Source organism: Megascapheus bottae, chromosome 7 (assembly GCF_031878675.1).
Source record: "Megascapheus bottae isolate mThoBot1 chromosome 7, mThoBot2.hap1, whole genome shotgun sequence".
Taxonomy (NCBI): domain Eukaryota; kingdom Metazoa; phylum Chordata; class Mammalia; order Rodentia; family Geomyidae; genus Megascapheus; species Megascapheus bottae.
This window is the reverse complement of record NC_143515.1, coordinates 36,430,564-36,450,539: the sequence shown is the minus strand read 5'-3', so window position 1 is coordinate 36,450,539 and position 19,976 is coordinate 36,430,564. Positions and strand designations below refer to the sequence as shown.

The window sequence follows — 19,976 nt, the reverse complement described above, 5'->3', positions numbered from 1 at the left end:
TGTTTGGCAGAAATTGACTATTGTGGTCAGCATTGCATCTCAGAATGCAAAGAGTACCTGACATCACAGACACTCAACGAATTCTTATTCAATGAAGAGTTGAAGAAATACCCTTCATTGATAGACATGTTGCGTTCTACTTCCCTAGGCACTCAGCTCAGTTCACTGGAGAATGGATTCTGTAAATCTCTTACAATTATCTTCTTGCAAGCAGTGGTGAGCTTTAGCGAAGCTCTTGATGGCTGAAAACTTCTTCAGACAGTCTCATAAAGCGCTAGGTGTGGTGCCACATGCCTAGCATCCTCGCTGCTTAGGATTCAGAGATAAGATGATGATAATTCTAGGCTACCCTGGGTAAAGCTTGAGACCTTGTCTGTAAAACAAATTACAAAACCAAATGACTTGAAATGGGACTCAAGTGCCAGAGCAACTCTGAGTTCAATTCACAGTAGGGCCAAAAATCATCTGAAGGAAGCCTTGGAAACTCTGGAATGGTGTGATATCTAGGTACAAGCAATTGCTATTTCCAGGCACCTGCAGTACATCTGTATGTACTCAGTAATCAGTGCCAGTGGTAAAACCATGAATGTCTCCTTAGTAACTGTCCTGCAAACTTAATGCCTCCTCCTGCCCTCAACCACCTCTTGGCTCTTTTCTTCCTCGACTAGAAAGATGACCACAGCGTCTCCATGACTCTCCCATTTTCTCCTCATTGCCCTCCTCCTGCCTCCTAGCTGGCGCAGGTGTTCTCATACCTTGGACAGCAGCCCCTTGGTCTTTGATGGACTTCTCAGAAGCCTAGCTTTTCACAATTCTCTATTATATAGCCCCTTCCCCAAAGGCCTGGCTGAGAAAGTTAGACTTTCTTTCCTAGACGCTCTGGGTATGGCTCCTTGCTTTCTCAAGTAGGAGGAAGGGAACAGAAGCACTCCCGATCCATGTCTCATAGCTGCTCCATGAGGGTTCCTGCTCATTTTCTCCGAACTGTGGGATCCATATCCTTTCTCACACAGTCTTCTCTTAGGTGTAAAGCTGGGTTTTACCACATTTCTTAAAAAGAGTCCACATTGCTTTTCATTCTTCATCTAGCGCTGCCATCTGATCTTCCCTCAGGCCTTTTCTGAGGATGTTTGCAGTGCATTAAATTGTTCATAACTTTGTCCTGCGTAATCCAGTTTTAAGGCCTTGGGGATGGTGTTTTAAGAAACTTTGTATGTTTGCCGATACAAGGCATAGACATGTAAGTATTGAGTTATTCTGTATCTGAAGTGCTTCCTCTCTCCCCTAATTCTTGAAAGTTGTTTGCAATTTTTTGTGTGTGATTTCATAAGCCACCATGAGTTCTTCCTGTGAGTTGTTCTGTCTGCAAGTCACTACTATTCCCTTATCCAACTGTGTCTTAATAGAGATGGTTTTTTTTTTAACTTACTTCCATTATTTATCTCCTTTCCAATTCCCTTCAGCTAATAACACAAGGCAGATATTTATTCATTTAGTCAACAACTATTTCTTGAATGTATACTTCTTGCCAAACCCTACACCCAGCCTGGAAGGCAAGCCAGAAGCAGCAAAAAGAGGGACAGAAGACAAAAAAATCCCCCTTTTCGGGAGCTCATAGTCTTTTAGCGGACATAAAAATTAACCCCCAAATCCAAGGCAAAACATAAAAGTATAGCTTTGAGAAAAGTGTCATGCAAGAAAACACATGCCATGTGGGGGAAAAAAGAAATCTTTGTCAAAGAAAGTGGAGGGAAATTTTCTTGAACTAATGGGTCCTTTAACTCTTAAAGGGCCAGCAGAAGCTAACCATTAGAAAGGAGAAGGAATGGAATTTCAGTGAAGGGGCAGTGAGTCCATGGGTCCTGTGATAGGAAGGAGAATAAACTCTGTAGGGTGGGAAAGGTGGTGACAGTGGAGCTAGATGTATCAAGATGTTGGTTTTCATCCTAGTTGGTGGACAATTTGCTGCAGTCAGGAAGGTGATCAGATTGGATTATTTTGAAAAGATCATTCTTATTGTGTGGAGAATGGATTGGACTAGAAGCAGCAGATTTAAATGAAAGCAGGAGACTAGCAATAACACTAGGTAAGAGAGGAAGGACAGATGGTAGTTCGGACAAGCATATTGATAATGGAGTTGGTTTGCACAGCACTTGAGAGGTAACATTGCCAGGGTATGGGAAAGACTTTGCTATGGAAAGAGAAAGTGGTTTCAGAGATAACTCCTCAATTCCTGGTGTGGGAATGATAGAGGGATGAACTTGGCTGGCACTGTGGGACTGCCCCAGGCTCTTCCTATCTATGTATGATGCTAGAAGGCCATTCCAGGTCTCTGGGCTGTGTCTAGTTGGGTCTCAGCATAGTTGACTCACTTTTCAACAGGAGGGGAAGCATCTCAGTTTACCCAACAACCCACCTCTGCGATCATTATCTCTGCTGGCAGTGCTGAGCCACGTGCGTCTCTGAAAGCTTTTCCAGGGAAGGGCGGGCTGGCTTCATAAACGCTAAGTGAAGTTCTGTGTTCTTGCCAGACACTGATATATGAAGCAATGCTGGGAAGGGCTTGTGTGGGGATTTTTTTTTTAAACCCACCTCTCTTGAATGGCAGTTGACAATTAGCGACTAAGTAAAAGGAGGCACTTATTTTTATTGCGGCCTTGACAGCTTTATGTTCACTCTTTTAAAGCCAAGAGTCATGTGTACAAAGGTGAGTAGGGAGGAGAAAGTGAGGTGGAGGGGAGAAGCCAGGAGGGCTGGGCAGGTGCTGGCAGATCCCATGTTTCCTCAGACTGAGTGGTATTTGCAAGCATGTGCTGATCTGGAAGCCAGAGAGGACTGGCTCCAGTCAGGAAGGAGAGGCTCCAGGCTGGCTCTCATGCTGTGAGTCCTAGCTGCCACCATGCCTCGTATTCCCAGGATGCCGCGCTGGGAACTGGGTTGTGGTTTTCCTGCTCTGGTGCTGCTCTTTTGCTGGGATTACAGGAGGAAAAGTCCCAGGCTCCGAAAAAAAGGTATTTCTTTTCTATTTTGTAATTCAGTTTTAATACTTTCAGATACTTTACCTTAGCTGCTTGTCATCCTCCTCTCAGCGATGGAGAATGAGCCTGGAACTGTAGAACAGGGACAAGTGCTGGCCTGGCAAGAAGGGGTTGGGCAAGGGGTCTCTCCACGTCTAGATGGGCAGCAGATGGGTGGGGGGAGGGCAGTTGGCCTGAATGAAGAATTTGAGATGCTAAAGAGGAAGAAGACTACAAGGAAGCCACAATGGATCTGTGTGTTTTCACTTGCCCACTCCAGCTCAGTGCCCTAGCATTTCTAGACACTCACAGGGAACCTGCAAGGGTCAAGGTAGAGGACAGACTGGACACCACTGTCTGTGGTCATGTCATGTTATTTTTAAGCAGTTGCTCAGGATGTGAGGGTGGGGAGGGGAAGCTTCAGTCGAAAGCTTTAGGTCTGGGGGCTGGAGAAGAGCAAGAGGAGTATGGTACCAGAGGAAGCAGGATGGCATGTCTGGTATGAGAGGGCTATGGAGACCCAAGAATCTGTCCCTTTCCATGAGATAGGTGATATCTGAAATCTTTAAACAGTAAGAATGAACTAAATGTAGGTTCTGGTTATGACTGGAAACATATGACCTAAGACAAATTCCTAGATTAATCTGAGCCTTGCTTTTATTATCTGTAAAATAGAGCAGTGTCCACTCGTTAGGGCTCTTGTAATGACTGGGATATCACACATGAAAGCATCGAAAGCAGTTCCCAGCATAAAAATCACTGAATGAAATTGATTAGTCATTATAATGATCATGTTAGATTTAACATTTGGAATAACTGTATCGTTATAAAGAATGGATGGAATTTCATATCTGTTAGGGTGGAAATGCCTCTGCTAATAGGGACTAGATCTATGTTTGTTATTGGTGTGTGTGTGTGTGTGTGTGTGTGTGTGTGTGTGTGTGTGTGTGTGTATGCGTTGATTCTAAAGCTGAACTCAGTGTCTTTTATTCTCACGTGCCTTTTTTGCTTTACCACTTTCTCTGTATCTCAACTTCCAGCCTTATGTTGTGCAATTAGAGATAAGAGTCTTACAGGCTTCCTCTTTTTTTTTTTTTTTTTGGCCTCAGCTGGTTTTGAACTATGTTCCTCAGATTTAAGCTTCTTGAATAACTACCATTTACAGGCATGAGCCAGCCATTGGCATCAGCATGATTATGGGTTTGTCTTGAATGAGGTGACCAGAAATGATCCGACTGGAAGATGGTAGGAAAAGATGTCAAGCAAAAGTTCCTTCAGAAAGAGAGTGTGATTAAAGGCATGTGACATGGCGCTGGAAGCTTTGCCTTTGGGATGGAAAATGAATTTTGAGAAACAAGTGCCCTTCTGTCTTCTTCCTTTTTTGGCCTCTGTGTTGTTTCCGTGGGCTTTCTCTGTTCTTTACTTCCCCATATCAAGCCTCTTTCATGTTCATTCACAACCAAAGGCTAGAGTTAAGGATCCAGAGGTCTGAGATCAGTTCAACTCAAGATTGAGTTTTTGAAGTTTCTTGGATTATTGGGATTCTAAATCCCTCATATGTGATCAGGAACAAATAGTGACAAAAACCTGAACTAGACAAACAAACTAAAAACCTCTTTCTATCACGTACGAAGAGACACTGTTGGTCTTCATGTGTGCAGAGGACACAGTGGTGAGTTTTTGTAGGAGAGAATAGCTTTGGCTGATATCTAGATTGGAGATGTGAAGTCTGAGGGATATTTAAAGCTGTGAGATGAAGAGGAAATGCATACAATTAGAGGAGGGAGGTCTTAGTGCACTCTGACAGGGACAGTTGAACATGAGGGCGAGAAGGAAGAGTCATCTGAGGAGGGTGAGTGTGAGTAAGCAGTCAGATCAACAAGGAACAGAGAGAGTGGTGGTGTACCCAGAGTCATGTGTCAAGCACCTGAGGAGGTATGACTTGCCCTACCACGTGCTGCTGATTGAGCAGCCGAGATGAAGACCGAAGATTTAACTTCTGAGTTTAAAAATGCAACCACGGTTGACCTCCATGACAGGAGTAGGCTTGTAGAAAAGTGCTGAGCAAAGAGAAGGGGTGGGGTACGGGAAGGTAGTCACAGTTCTTTGAGGAATGGTCCATCATGTGCCAATCTCTGTGCCAGGAGATAAAAATAGAACGAGAGCCAGACGGACTGTCTGTCTGTGAGGAGTCCAGTGGAAGAAAGAGAAAGAGACATCTAAATAAATCACCATTAAAAACAAAATGACAGGTAATAAAGTAAAGGTGTGTATCAGATGAGTGCAGAGCAGAGAGAGCCTATGACTCTGAGAAGGCTCAGTATTTGCTGAATAAATTTTGGTAGGAGAAGCTTCCAAGGAACTCATTTTCAAAGGAACCAGAAATAAAACAACCAAATACTGCAATGATTTAAGGCAGCAGCAGTGTGAACAGTCACATGTACTTAGGATGTACAGAACTATTTGGAGGGAGAGAGAATCTGACAGATAACTGTAGTGTTCATCTTCATAAAATTTTCCAATTGAGTTAGTTGGGTGCAATTACCTTGTATTAATGCCTTGGTATTCTCAGGGCCTAGGAGAACAAGTATGTGGTGCTATGAAGGCTGAATACTATTTCTGGTGAGGAAATTAGAGGAGAAACAGTGACTTAGAGGATGTTTAGAGAGAGAGAGAGAGAGAGAGAGAGAGAGAGAGAGAGAGAGAGAGAGAGAGAGAGAGAGAGAGAGAGAGAAAATATATATATGTTTGGCAGTTGTATAAGTGATCCATTTATACATGATTTTTAAATGTGTAAATTCCTATGAACTCTTTCAGAAAGAGCAACTAGATGGAAAGAAGAGACCTCTGAGCTTCTGAGTCAGAATCCAAGGCAAGGGCACACTGAAGGATTAAAGGGCTAGGTATAGGATGAAACACAGCAAAGAGGACTGGGAACAAGGAGATGGGAACAGAATGAGGATGGGTGGTTTGGATGGTTTTACAGCCTTGTAGGAAGAAGGTCTTAAAAGCAAAGGTAATCAATTCAATCAGTCTTCAGTTAACACCAGTAATATATGGTATTATTAGAGGCAGGACTCATCCAGAGGATTTCAGCAGAAATCTTAGTAAGAACATGGGATGGGAAGATCGAGGCTGACAGAACTTAGACTGCAGTGGGCTGAGACCCGGGGAGTGAATGTCAGTGGAGAGTAGTCGTCTGTGAGGGGGACAATCCTTGGAACTAGATGTATTCTTCTGTAAGGACACTGGTGAAAAGAAACAAGCATTGATCAGCTGCATGTGGAGGTGCATTCTTTCCTAAATTGATAAAGACGTAGACTCATGTGGACTTACTATATCAAAAGAGAAAAATGGGCGCCACGAGGAGGGAGTGGTAAAGGAGATGGTAAGGGTGGAGCTGACTTTTCTGGAAAGCATCACCTAAAAGAAAGGCAGGGTTATTTCTTCTCCTGAGACAGGTCAAGGACACAGGCAGAAGAGGAGCGAGTTGGGGAGATAGAGATTGGTGGGGAGGGAGTCCATTCATCTCCTCTACCTAGTTACCTGCTAAGAAAGGGAGAGGAACAAAGATGATGAACTCAGTGGGAGTGCTGAAGATCTGAGTTACAAAGAATGGAGTTAGAAATTTCCAGAATAGGGAAATGCCTGGTTCCCTTAGAGCTCTCAGTGATCTGAGATGTGAATACTTCATCAGTGGAGACTGGCAGGGTAGAGAGAAAGTATTCTTAGGAAATGAATGTACTGGAGAGACTTGGTCACTACTGAGTGTGACACGATTGGGGAGAAACCTCTCACATCTCTTTTCTCTGGGTTTAGTTTGGGCTGTTGGCCTTCCTTGGGACCGAGTGAGCTCTGAGCCTAAGCTTCAGCTGACCCAAAATATATCTATGTATTTCTCTGGGGTGCTTCTCAAAAGGATTTCACAAAAGTCACATGGTCTAGGTTTCAAGTTAGATCATTTCAATTATGCTGATTAGATGGCTCGCTTCTTTTACGAGTGAACAGGACTGCACCCCGTGTGGTAATTCATGTTGTCTGCTTGCTTCTCACTATTTTGGGTGTGGTTCTTTCATTTTCACAATTGGATGGAAAACCCACTGGCTACAACAACTAGATCTCATATATCCCTTATTTGTGGAGTCCATTCTATGTTCCATGTAGTTGCTGCTGGCACATGGCAGGGCACTGAGTACTTTAAAGTGGAGCTAGATCCATTTTCTTTTCTTTTCTTTTCTTTGCCAGTTCTGAGGCTCAGGCCTGAACACTGGCATTGGGCTTTCTCAAGGCTAGCTTTCTACCACTTGAGCCTCAGCACCACTTGTGGCTTTTTCTACGTATATGGTACCAAGAAATCTTACCCAGGGCTTTTGTGCATGCTAGGCAAGCACTCTACCACTAGGCAATCACTCCCAGCCTGCTAGATCCATTTTCTGAGGAGATGTTACAGTTACTACTAGTATTTCAGTGAAAGTACTAAACAACTATTAGCTGTGGAAAATGCTTGCAGGAAGACAAATTCATTGAGTAAATAATTCAGTAATGTTTGCTTTGTGCCGAGCATTATGCTAAACATCAGGAATGAGAAGATACCTCCCCTGTGTCCCTTAATTGGGGGCTTTATGTTTATACAAAAGATACAGACACATAAAATCATGAATGCAGAATATCAAACAGATGATGGAAGTATATGGAAAGGCTATACTTTGTGCATCTGTGGATAAGGAAGAGACTGGCAAAGATGATGCTATAAAAGAGCCAGAGAGACAAATAGAATTCCAGAAGATAGGGAAGACAGAGCAGATTAGAAAGAGCTAGTTAAAGGTACAGATATTAAAGAGCATTGGGTTTGAGGAGCATTGGGGTACAATTTTTTGGGGGTACAGCAAGTAGTCACACTGAAAAGGTAGGTAGGTGCTGGGATAACCACAGGAGTACCAATCTTTAAAGTCCCAAATCAGATAATAGCCAGGCAGATGAGTTGGGATTAAATCTGATACTCTCACCTCATGATGATGATGGAGCTCCAGGCTTTGAGAGGCAAATTGATAAATGCTGTTGCTGAAGTAGAAACTTATTCAGTGCTCAGAAATGGTGCTGAAGTAGACTATTGGTGAATTAAAAGTTAAGTAGTTGAGGAAGGAGGGTTGAAATGATAAAAAAAATATTGTGGCCATTATAGGAGGAAGAGGAGACCAGGAGAACAGAGGGTCTAAGAATCTGAGACAGCAGTTTTCGGCTGGAACCCCTATTAGTTGGGCTGTGTATAGAGGTGGACAGCCAGAGAGAGAGAAGGGAGAAGGGTGAGAAAGAGAGGAAGAGCCATGGGAAGAACCAAGGCATTTTGCAAATCAATATTCTGGGACAGTGTTGGGTATGGCAAAGCCCCAGTGATGACAGAGAGAAGATCAGACAGGACCAAACTGAGGCCATGGCTACTCTTACAAACCTACAGGACACACAGAGGGCCTTGGGGTCTCGTGGAGAATAGGTAGGCTGTAACTCTTCTCATTTAGAAATGAATCTCATTACGTGTAGAGATAGGCTGATTACAAAGCCAAGCACTGACTGGGCTGAGGTGGTGCTAGTCCATACTTGCTTTGCTGGAGGCTGTGCAATTTGGAAGAGAGATGTTTTTGTTAAGCAATTTGCATACCACCAAGTTTATAAAAATGTTCAAACCCCTTGACTCTATAATTCTACTTGTGGGAATTTGCCTTAAGGAAATAGTTCAAAAGAATGAAATATCTATGTGCTTATCCAAACATTAATAATTAATCAAGCCATTAATTAGACATTATGTATTTGTACTGCACACATGCCAGGATTTCTGCTCTGCAAATGAACATGCTTACTGTGGACTACAGTGAACAACCTAACGCAGTTGAAAAGCCACAGGGTTTTCATAGAGGAAGAGACAATCCTATCCTAGGCGATTAGGCTTCAGAACTCTGGGCTGCCAGCAGAAGTCAGAATGGCCTGTTGGCTGCGGTGGGTTAGGCCATGTTCTCATGGGTTAGGCTGTCTGAACTTGATTTCTGATGGTTGTGCCCTGTGCTTTCTGACCTGGCAAGTCACAGAGTTCCTAAGGCTGAGTCAATGGCATTGAAGTGGGTGTGACAGTACTGCCACCTCATGGGGCTCTCCTGAGACTAAATGAAGAAAAGATGTGCAAAGTGCTCAGCGTACTTCTTAACACATGAGCACTCAGTAAAACCACAGCAGCTGTTTTGCCATTTGCTTGTTTGCTTTATGGTTTTTGTTTGTGTTAGTTCAGCACTTGCATTCGGTGCCTGGGCACGGTCCTTGAGCTTTTGTGTTCACGACTAGCACTCTACCACTTGAGTAATAGCGCCACATCTAGCTGCTTGTTGGTTCATTGGAGGTAAGAATTTATTGTACATCCCCTGCCTGAATTGGCTTTGAACCATGATCCTCAGATCTCAGCTTCCTGAGGCGACACATCATAGGTGTGAGCCACCAGCAATCAGCAAGCTGTTGTTTAAAATATGGAAATTTGTGGGTCAGTTTAAAGAGACTGACAGAGGTTAACCCAAATTTGTACCCCAGCAGCTATTATGAGTAATTTGTCTCCCAGGCTACATCTAGTATCACTGTAATCAAATCTTTTTTTGTGAATATTTATATTACCTTTTGTAGTCGTACAAGAGTTGCCATTCCACAAATCACTTTATGAATACAATGCATCTTGATCGACATCACCCCTTTCAACATTCTCACCCACTCCTTCCAACCCACCCCTTCCCTCACTTCTCTTAATTTTTACGATATGGATTGAAATATTTTTTGCCACCTAACAAGGCAGTTTATAGATAGAAATACATCTTCCTCTCTGTCATACCTCCTCTTTCATGCCCTCCTTCCCTTATTTCTCTGTTCTGTGGTGTTAACAGTGAATTTTTAAATGCGTTCCCCCTCCCTTTTCCCTTTTATTTTTCTCCCCTTCCCCTGGGCTTGAGCCCCTCTCTTGCAAGTACCCATTTTCTGGTACTTATTTTGTTTGGCTTTGCAAGTGCTATTAAAAAAAAAACTTTAGGAATGGACCAAACACTTTGACTTATCAGTTGACCTGAGAAAAGTCAGAATGATACACAAGGCCTGTCTTTTATCCTTTTCTTTCCAGCGGTATTTGGTCAGCGCTTGGATGAGACTGTGGCGTATGAACAGAAGTTTGGCCCCCACCTGGTGCCCATCCTGGTAGAGAAGTGTGCAGAGTTCATTCTTGAACACGGTGTGAATGAAGAGGGCATCTTCCGTCTGCCAGGGCAGGATAACCTCGTGAAGCAGCTGAGGGATGCTTTTGATGCAGGGGAGCGGCCCTCGTTTGACAGGTACGCTGTCCTTGCCTGTGGTGTGATGTGCACGCTGTCTTTTCTCCCTCTCCGCACTCGGTAAGCCACAGGTGCACACAGACACTTCAGGGGCTCTGGCTTCTCACAGAAAAACCCTTTCAGTGTCACAATTTTGAATTTGGGATCTGGGTCTCAGTTAGGAGATCTTAGGAAGGAGACAGTGATCTGAACAGATTCATGTGATGCTTCAGATGTAAAGAAGAGGCTGGCTGGGTAGGGGATGACATAATCTGAGACCCACCCTTTGGGAAAAGGCTAAAAGAGAAGCCTCTACAGCTGATGTACCAGAATGCAACATTTCAGATTAGTCTCCCTACTGTAGCACTTCTTGACTCACCTCCATTCTGTGGCTTTTGTGGGGAGCATCTACTATCGTGACAGCCTTGTAGCTGTCTCCTCTGTGGCAGCTGCCCACCCTCTTCTGGACGTGTCAGTTGTAATGTCATTTCTTTTCAACTGTTCTCCTCCTTACTTCTTCTGCCACTTGGCAGGACTTTCCTACTGTGTTCTGCTCTGCTCTACCCCCTCCACCACTAGGCCTATTGCACAATGCCCATCTTGAGGTTGCCTGCAGATACTTGTCCTACTGGCATTAGATCCGTTATTCTTTCCAAATTACCAGCCCACAAGGCAAGATTTAATATGATAAGCCTAAACTCCATTTCTTTTCAAATACTGGAATTCCTTGGAGCTTATTTAGGGCAGAGGCCTGAATATTGGGCCTGTGTAGACATTTTCAGTGTTTCTCTTCCCCACACCCTACTCCCACCCCAATCTCCAGCATGGCTCAATTCCTTTGTAACATTTCTAAGGTCCATCTGATTCTCTCTGTGCTCACTGCTGCAGTCTCAGTTGGTAGCCTGCTCCTGGGCTCTAAGTAAAGAGTCAATCTCATCTTCCTCCCCATGACTCTACAAGCCTCCTTCTTTTCCCCTTTCTCCTGACGAGCTCCTCACCACATCCCTACACATCACACACCATTCAGGTGAACATGACCAAATGATTGGCCTCCCTCTCTGCTACCCGCAAGCTAGACTGACTCTCAGAGACCCATCTAACTCTCAGAATTAATTTACCAGTTTCATTGACTTTTTGTTTGGCTGTTGGCTCTAGAAACATTTACTACATACACACACACACACACACACACACACAATCTATCTATCTATCTATCTATCTATCTATCTATCTATCTATCTATCTATCTATCTACACCTGGAGCTTGAACTCTAGGTCTCAGCACTGGTCCTGGCACTGAACTTTTTAGGTCAAGACCAGGGCTCTACCACTTGAGCCACAGCACAATTCCAGCTTTTTCTGTTTATGTGCTACTGAGGAATTAAACCTAGGGTTGCATACCTGCTAGGCAAACTCTCCACCTCAAAGCTACATTCCCAGCCCCATAAATATTTTTTAACCTCTCAAAAATTACATTTTACATTCTTGGTATAGTAATAATACTTGGTTGCCCTCTTCATGTTGATTCTAACTAATTAAATTTATAGTATATAACCAATATTCATAGTGTTAATGTGTATTTAATAGGAAATATGTTATGTAAATAAAATAACGTGTTATTTGGTAAAAAAATTATATTTTAGCAATCGTTGAGTGGCAAAGGGAGATAGGAAGAAATTTGGGCACTCTTGTTTTGGACATTCTAACATAGCTTTGGATAGTTTTATTGGGCATAGAAATGTAAAGTTGGCATTTTCCTTATCAGTTCTCTGTTGGTCTAGATAATGCTTAGCCACAAAGCTGATGCATTCCCCATACCTGTACTTCTGTGAGAAACAGGCACATGGATATTCTACATTACCACCTCTCCATTCCAAGGCCAGGGCCATCAGCGTCATCTGAGAAGCCTAGGATAATCTCTGGTGAATGTGTTGTTGCATTCAGAAGCCACATGTCTCCTAGTGCTTAATTATACAAAATCATTTAAGGTTTTTCTTCTAGGTTTGAGGACAGCCAATTCAGAAAAAAAAAGGATGCTGGAAGCATAGACAGACTATGAGATGACATCTGAGTCATCCCTCACTTGATAAGATACAGATACGACATAAAAAATTCTAGAAACAACTGTAGAAGTTGTGCTAAGAAAACTATGAAAACTTAGAACAGGAAATTCTTGACATGGTTTGGTATTTAGAGTGGAAGAAGGGTCATTTACACTGAGATCCAATAACAAGAATGAGAAGTTAGCTAGGTCATCAGTGACTTAACATCAGGCTGACAATATGGATTGGGTTTTCTGGAGGGTGTGTGCGTGTTTGTGTGTGAGTGTGTCTGTTTATGCATATGTGCCGTGTGTATGCCTGTGTATGCCCTTTTATTATAACCTTGACCCATCTATATCATCACACAGTATCTTAACTGTGGCTATAATCACTTTATCTTTCTAGTGTTACAGATCTTTATTTTCTTTAGTTTCTTCTGATTAAACTTACTCTAAAAAATGCTGGTATTTTTCTACAATGAATCCAGTTTTTGTATGTTCTTTTCCTCATCTCAAATTCTTTGTTTTCTTTGTTCATTCTGCTGGTGTTTTCTGTGTGCTGGGGGCTGGGCCAGGCAGTGTGTCAGTGAACAGGAAACTGGAGGCAGGGATACCAGATAGAGGCTGGGGCAGGATCCTGGGAAAAAGCAAATGACCTTCTGAATAGGGCAGTGAAAGGATCAAGGGATTCGCGTGCCTTTGGGGGTCACATGTTGAGGAGATTTGGGAGATGAGTTGGATGTGTGTTAGAATCCCGAGAATGGAGACATTCAGAAGACGTTGCTTCTGCACAGTGTTAGCTGTTGTCTTTGTGTCTGTTCCTTGGGAACTTCTCATCATGTTTTGACAATACTTCACCCAGCTAACTCTGTTCAGAGATACTTTTAGACTGCAATTCAGCTGGGGAGGACTTTTCAGAATCTCTATATTAAAGGACCAGTTACGCCCCAGATTTCCTGATGGTAACCGTGGAGTGTAGGCAGGGCTCTTTGCCAGCTCTCTGTTTTCCTTTAGAGGTAGAAAGTTCACAGGCTGCAAGGGAGGGGCAGCGGATGGGGAGAACGTAGAACAACTGGCTACCAAGAATATAATCAAAATGTCGTACGCGAAGCTCAAGACAGTGCTTTATAGATGAGTTCTGACGTTCCTTTTTCTCTTGCTCCAAATGTCTTTTTTTTTCTGCTGTCCAAACCTACCTGTGGTCCCTCCTCCAAGAGGAATATTGTCCCAGTCAGCTCTCCTCCCTTTTGCTGAATGGACCATGACAAACAAATATTCAATACTGTGGACCATAGAGCTTAAGAGCACAATAAGCCATGCTGTCTAGGTTTGTGAAGCACTCTGAGTCTACATCATGACTCAGTTACCTAATGCCCATCTCAGAACACATTCTCTTTGTTAAGCAGTGAGTGAATGTATGTGGCACATTCAAATTTATAGTCTCTTATAATGCTGCAAAATAAATGCAGTAGCCCTGCAAGCCAGAGGTCAGCAAACTTTTGACAATGGGCCACATATTAAATATTTACTTTTCAGGCTAGACATCTTTTGCCACAGCTATGAGCATTATGCTCTTATAGTTAGAAAGCAAATTGAATTCTATAGATCAATGAGCATCTGTGGGGGATCTAAAATGTCATCATGTTGAATTTCATAGAACTCCCATATGTTATGAAATAATCTTTTCAGTATTTTTCTTCCAACCATTTAAAATATAAGAATCATTTTCAGCGCGCAGGCTACATAAATACAGGTGCTGGTCCAGTTTTACCTCTCAGCTATGGCTTCTCAGACCCAGCTATGATTTGGAGAAGCTGTACCACAAACCCTTGCCTCGTTCCATTAACCAGACACTTGTCTGAATGTTGCTTCAGGCCTTGTAATGAGTGAGGCCTTTCTCACTCACCACTTTTCAGATCTCATCTGAGGTGTTACTTTTTCTGAAGAGTCACCAACAGCTCTCCCCAATCCCGGCTTGGGCGTCCCTTTCTATGCATCTAATCCAATGTACTTACAGATTCCATATGCTACCAAAGTTCCACAATCATGGCACAAACCACACAGTTTTGTAAGGATCAGATAGGATAGCACTTGTGTCCCCTTTGTGGCCTGATGAGGCCAAAGGTTTTCTGTGTCTCTTGGGGGTTGTTACTGAAATCCCAGTGTTGTCCAAAGCAAAACAATGGTACCAAAAAATGTAGCAATATCAACTACAGTGCATACTGATTGAATGATGGATCTCATTCATTGTAAACACGATGGGAGATTAAAGATAGAGATGGACTAAGGATATAAAGAAGTTAACACAAAACATTAGACACTAATTAGACAGTGCTGCGAGACACTGAGTGACTTAAAGAAAGTAGAAAGCAATGAAGACCAAAGTAGTCAAAGGAGGTTTTATGTGAATGTGCCTTTGAGATAATTGGTTGGAAGAGATAATTGTTGGACTCAAATTAGCAAAAGTGCTTGGCTTTGCTAGCACTAACCAAAGCTCTCCTCTGGAGCCTAAGGTTCTGCAGAGTGGATGATATATGGGGTGGAAGGGAAGAGAGTTCTGGAATTTCCCTTTTAATTCAAGTTGCTTGTTTTCTTCCAGAGATACAGATGTGCACACTGTGGCCTCTCTGTTCAAGCTCTACCTCCGAGACCTCCCAGAGCCAGTGGTTCCTTGGAGCCAGTACGAGGGGTTCCTGCTCTGTGGGCAGCTCATGAATGCAGACGAAGCAAAGGTTTGTGTCTGCTTACTTAGTTCTTCTGCTTTAGAAGAAAGTAGCTGGTTTCAGAATGCTATTATGGTGGGGTACCATGGACCAGAGACCTCTGTGCCCTTTGGGGAGATTCTTTATCCAACTGGGATTTGCTCACCAGCAAAAGATGGGAGGTGGTGCTAATGGTGGTGACCAGAAAACCACTGCCTGCAAAAGAAATGAGCCCTTGAAAGGAAGGGTGGGGTTAGGATAGATGGAAAGGAGATTGAGGGGAGGTGATGCTGATCAAGGTGCATTGTTCTCATAAATGGACATGTTGAAGCGAAACTCCTTTGTGTAACTATTTAAAAATAAATTGAATAACAGAAAAAAGGGAAGGAATGGAATGGATCCTAATCACTTATCACAGGGCTACTTTAAAAATACTAGAGTTGGAACTGGTTCACCCCTGTAATCCTGGCTACTCATGAGGCTGAGATCTCAGGATCACGGTTTGAAACAGCCCAGGCAAGAAAATACTTGAGACTCTCATTTTCAGTTAACCACAAATGTCAGGATGTGAAGCTGTGGCTCAAATAGTAAAAGCACTAGCCTTGAGCATAAAATCTCAGGGATAGTGTTCAGGCCCAGAGTTCAAGCTGGGTGATGAGCAATAAATAAATGAATGAGTACATAGAGCTGGGTGCCAGTGGTTCATGTCTATAATCCTAACTGCTAAGGCGGCTGAGATCTGAGGATCGCAGTTTGAAGCCAGCGTGGGTAGGAACATTTGTGAGATTCTTATCTCTAATTAACCAGCCCCTAAAAGCTGGAAGAGGAGCTCTGGCTCAAGTGGTAGAGCCACAAAGATTAAAATAAAGTAAAATAATGCAAAAGGCACTGTGGCCTTGACTAGACCCACAGGAACACAGGGCCAAGGTGACCAAGCTAGAGGGTAGGTGCAGGGTTGAACAGGTCCAGCTTTGTAATGGACGTGGATGTCACAAGTGGTTGTTTAAGGAAAGCATGTGCCAGGGAGAGAACAGACAGGGAACTGTCTTCAATCCTTTCAGCCACTGCTGTGCATGCATGGGTCTGTCATCTCTGTCTGTAATATGTCTGTGAGAGTGCAAACACAAACAACTGACAATAGGAACACCTTCATAGTTTTTAACACACACACACACACACACACACACACACACACACACACATGCTCATGTGTGAGTCCTGAAACTTGGGAATTATACAGAGCCTGGGAATTGTTGCTTAGCTTTTTCACTCAACGCTGGCACTCTATCATTTAAGCCACATCTCTATTTTCAGCTTCTTGATGGCTACTTTAAGAGTCTCACAAATTTGTCTGTCTTGTTGGCTTTGAACCAGGAGCCCCAGATATTAGATCCCGGAGTAGCTGGGATACCAGGGATGATCCCCATGCCTGTCTTTTGACTAACATTTTTAACACCACAGGCTAACGAATATATTTATGACATTTTTCCAATATGACGTATAACTGCCCACTAAATATGTGCGGTTTTGGTGGTGGTGGTGGTGGTGGTGATGGAGGAGGAGGTTTGGGTACTGGTAGTGTTACAAACTCTCTTTAGCAAGCTGGTATACAGTCATACATGTGATGGCTAACACCTGGATTTGACTTTGATTCTTCCATTAGACATAATGAAACTCAAATTTATTTGCTTAGACCAGTTGAACTCCCTCCAGTATGTACATCTATACTCTCCGGTAGATAGCCATATATGGCTATTGGGAACACAGAATGTGGCTCATGCACCTGGAGAACTGAAGTCCTAATTTTATTTAATTTTAATTTATTTCAGTTTTAATAGCTATTGTATTAGACAACACAGACTTAACCCACTTTTCTATGAGCTGTTCTGAGACCAAGAGAGGTGACACACTTGAATGACATGTTTGTTTTCTGCCCCAATTCATCATTCATTGTATAGTTTGTGTCATGGACTATATAAACTTACAAATGAAACAATGAATAGTCCCTATTTCCTCTTATCAGGAAGCACAGCTGAATAAATCTGTATCCTGAGTGACAGTGGGTAACATTATAATTTGAATAGGTTCTGGCACAGGAAAAGCATGCACTTTTACATTTAAAATTAGAACAGACATAGTACAATAATAGTAATCTAACATGTTGCAGTTATAAAAAATTCAGTTGCATAATTTCATATAGGATACTTTATGTAGGATTTGTAAACTTTTCAGGGAGAGGAAAAAGAGGATAGGAAAAGTCTTCATGGATGCAGATGTATTAGTTCACTTTTGTGAAAGCAATAAAATGCTAGAAAAATAAGGCCCAAAAGTCAGCTGCAAAGGCTGATACTCATCTCATCCCTCCATTTGGCAATACTCTTTCCCTGAGCTTTTTCATGCAAGACTTGTTTCTTCCAGTGTCTCCAAATTTCCACCTACTTGAGAGTTCCTATGTCTTTGGCAATGTCACATGGTAGAGGGAACAAGGTGTTTCTCACTGATGAAATCTAGTAGTGATTGTGAAAGGGGTGAGTGTGTGGCAAGTTTTGCAAAGAATCCTCTGGTCTCAGAAGAGGAGACTTCTCATCACAAAACAAGCACTCTGGGATGGGGAAATCTCACTACAGGAGTAGGGATGGGATGTCAGCAAATGAGATTTCAGGGCATGTTTCCTTCATCATGCCAGCTTGTTGGTGCTCAGGGAGTGCTGGGCTCTGAAATGCTTGTAGAACTCTCTCGGGTACGATGTTATAAATGGTGACTACAGAGCCGACAGGCATCCGTGGATGAACAGAACAAAGAATTCCCTGTGGCATACATTACTTTAGTGACCAGGCCTGACACTCACAGCCCTACTGAAGAGCTTGCCTCTCCCTTCTCACTGGGTCAGCTCATCCCTGTTTCCCAGCAGACTCAGCAAGGCCACAGGGCCTGGAAGCATTCACAAGATGACTTTCTAAAAAGTATGTTTGTATTTTCTTTATGTAGTTGTCTTCACATCTTTGAAAGTGATTCTGAGATAATTGGCTGGTTTAATTCTTCGTTGGATCATTGAATTTCTGCATTTATGAAGCACTGGTTTGAGAGTGTGAGCTGTCAGAGAGATTCTGTGCTTTAGTTCAAGCTTTAGAGTAGGGTGGGTAGTTTTGATTAGACAAGTCTGAAAAATATACTATATAAAACTATGACCTTCTCTATGCTATTTCTTGCAGCTTTATGACGATTTATAGTTCTTTACATGTATACATATGTGTTTTTGTGTTTTTATTTTTGTTGTTGGTTGTGGATCTTGAGCTCAGGGACTAGGTGCTGTTTGTGAACTCTTTTGCTCATTGGAGATAAGAGTCTCACAAACTTTACTGCCCAGGCTGGCTTTGAACTGTGATCTTCAGATCTCGGACTTCTGAGTAACTAGGATTATAGGTGTGAGCCACCAATTTCCAGCAACATATGTATGTATTTTTAAACTCACAAATCTGTAGGAATAGTGTGACTACCAATGTGTTGTGTCATATAGATTCCCCAGTTCTATCTCCAGTTTTCTTTGCTAGTGAGTAGCAAGCATTCTTTACATTTTATAAAAAAAAATATTTTCGCAGGCTCAGCAAGAGTTGATTAAGCAGCTCTCCAACCTTCCTCGTGACAACTACAGTCTCCTGAGCTACATCTGCAGGTGAGATGATGCCAACTCTATCGCTTTAGCCACACCAGGAAACATTACTGGATAGAAGAGAAAAGAAAGACACACTCTGACGTAGCAGATTCTGTCAAGGACTCAGAAAGTTCATCTCTATTTACATAGTATTGAGAGAGCTTTCTGTTTCTTCAAAATAATTTCAAGAATAACCTGGTTGACACATAGAATGAATGAATACTCCCTTCTGACCTGCCTCTGTGCTGACCAGAATCATGGGATGTACAAGACATCCCATATTCCTTATATCTCTGGTCTCTGTCATTGGACACCAACTTAATGCTTTGAGTGCATTCATTCTGGGACCAGCCACATGCCATCCCTGAAGAAACACTAGCAGATGGCTTGACCGAGAACTGCTGGACTGAGAAACTGGGATTTCCTATCACACTGTCTTCAATTGTGCCTTTCATTTTTTCAAAAGAATGCTAAGATGTAGTTCTCAAGTTCCCAAATTAGACAATGGCTCTTACTCGATTTGAAAACTAGGAAAATACAGCGAATCATAAACAAGAAGTGAACATCAACTTCAACCCTAGTCCAGCAATGATCTCTAAATATTTGAACATATGTCCTTCTAGATACTTTTCAAACATAAATATAAATATGGTAGAATATTTTTGCTGAGTTGGAATAAAAGCAAGACATCCTTATATATTCATTATATTCATGACTGTGTATGTCCTTTTAGCTTCTGCTATTTTGTGAGCATTTCCCTGTGTCATACAATATGATTATATATGTCTTCATAATATTCCATAATTTTTTCATTACTTTGGCATATGATAACTAACAATTTCTCCATATTTGGAGATTTTAGTTGCCTCAATCTCCATTAAAAATACCCAGAAATTCTCTTATCAGTCTTTTCAGCTTCTTAAACAGTGAATTTGAGTTTCATGTCTCCGATGAATAGAAATATATTCAAACTTCATTGTTAGTTACTGAGCACTTGTTGAAAGTTAGAGATGCTTGGTGCTCTAACTGAAGCATGCAAGCAAAGAGGCCTTATCTCTAAGACCTTCTCACTGACAAATTTTTCCTCTCTAGATACAAGATGCCTATAAAGCCCTATATAAAACTATGCTTACATATGAAGGCAATAAGTCTATAAAATTGTATAAAGTCAGGAACCAGGGGCAGTCAAATACCAATGTTAGCTCTTCTAGTCACCTCTTAGTTCCCTGAACT

General features: G+C 42.3%; 1 protein-coding gene across 1 annotated transcript in view; it reads left to right on the top strand.

Annotated features, from left to right (window-relative positions):
• Arhgap25 (Rho GTPase activating protein 25) overlaps positions 1-19,976 on the top strand; it is a 71,815-nt gene that overhangs the window by 42,073 nt on the left and 9,766 nt on the right. The window contains exons 5-7 of the mRNA XM_090336767.1: positions 10,162-10,369; positions 14,989-15,121; positions 18,691-18,764. Coding sequence (XP_090192893.1) covers positions 10,162-10,369; positions 14,989-15,121; positions 18,691-18,764 — 415 coding nt within the window. The remainder of the gene's footprint in view (positions 1-10,161; positions 10,370-14,988; positions 15,122-18,690; positions 18,765-19,976) is intronic.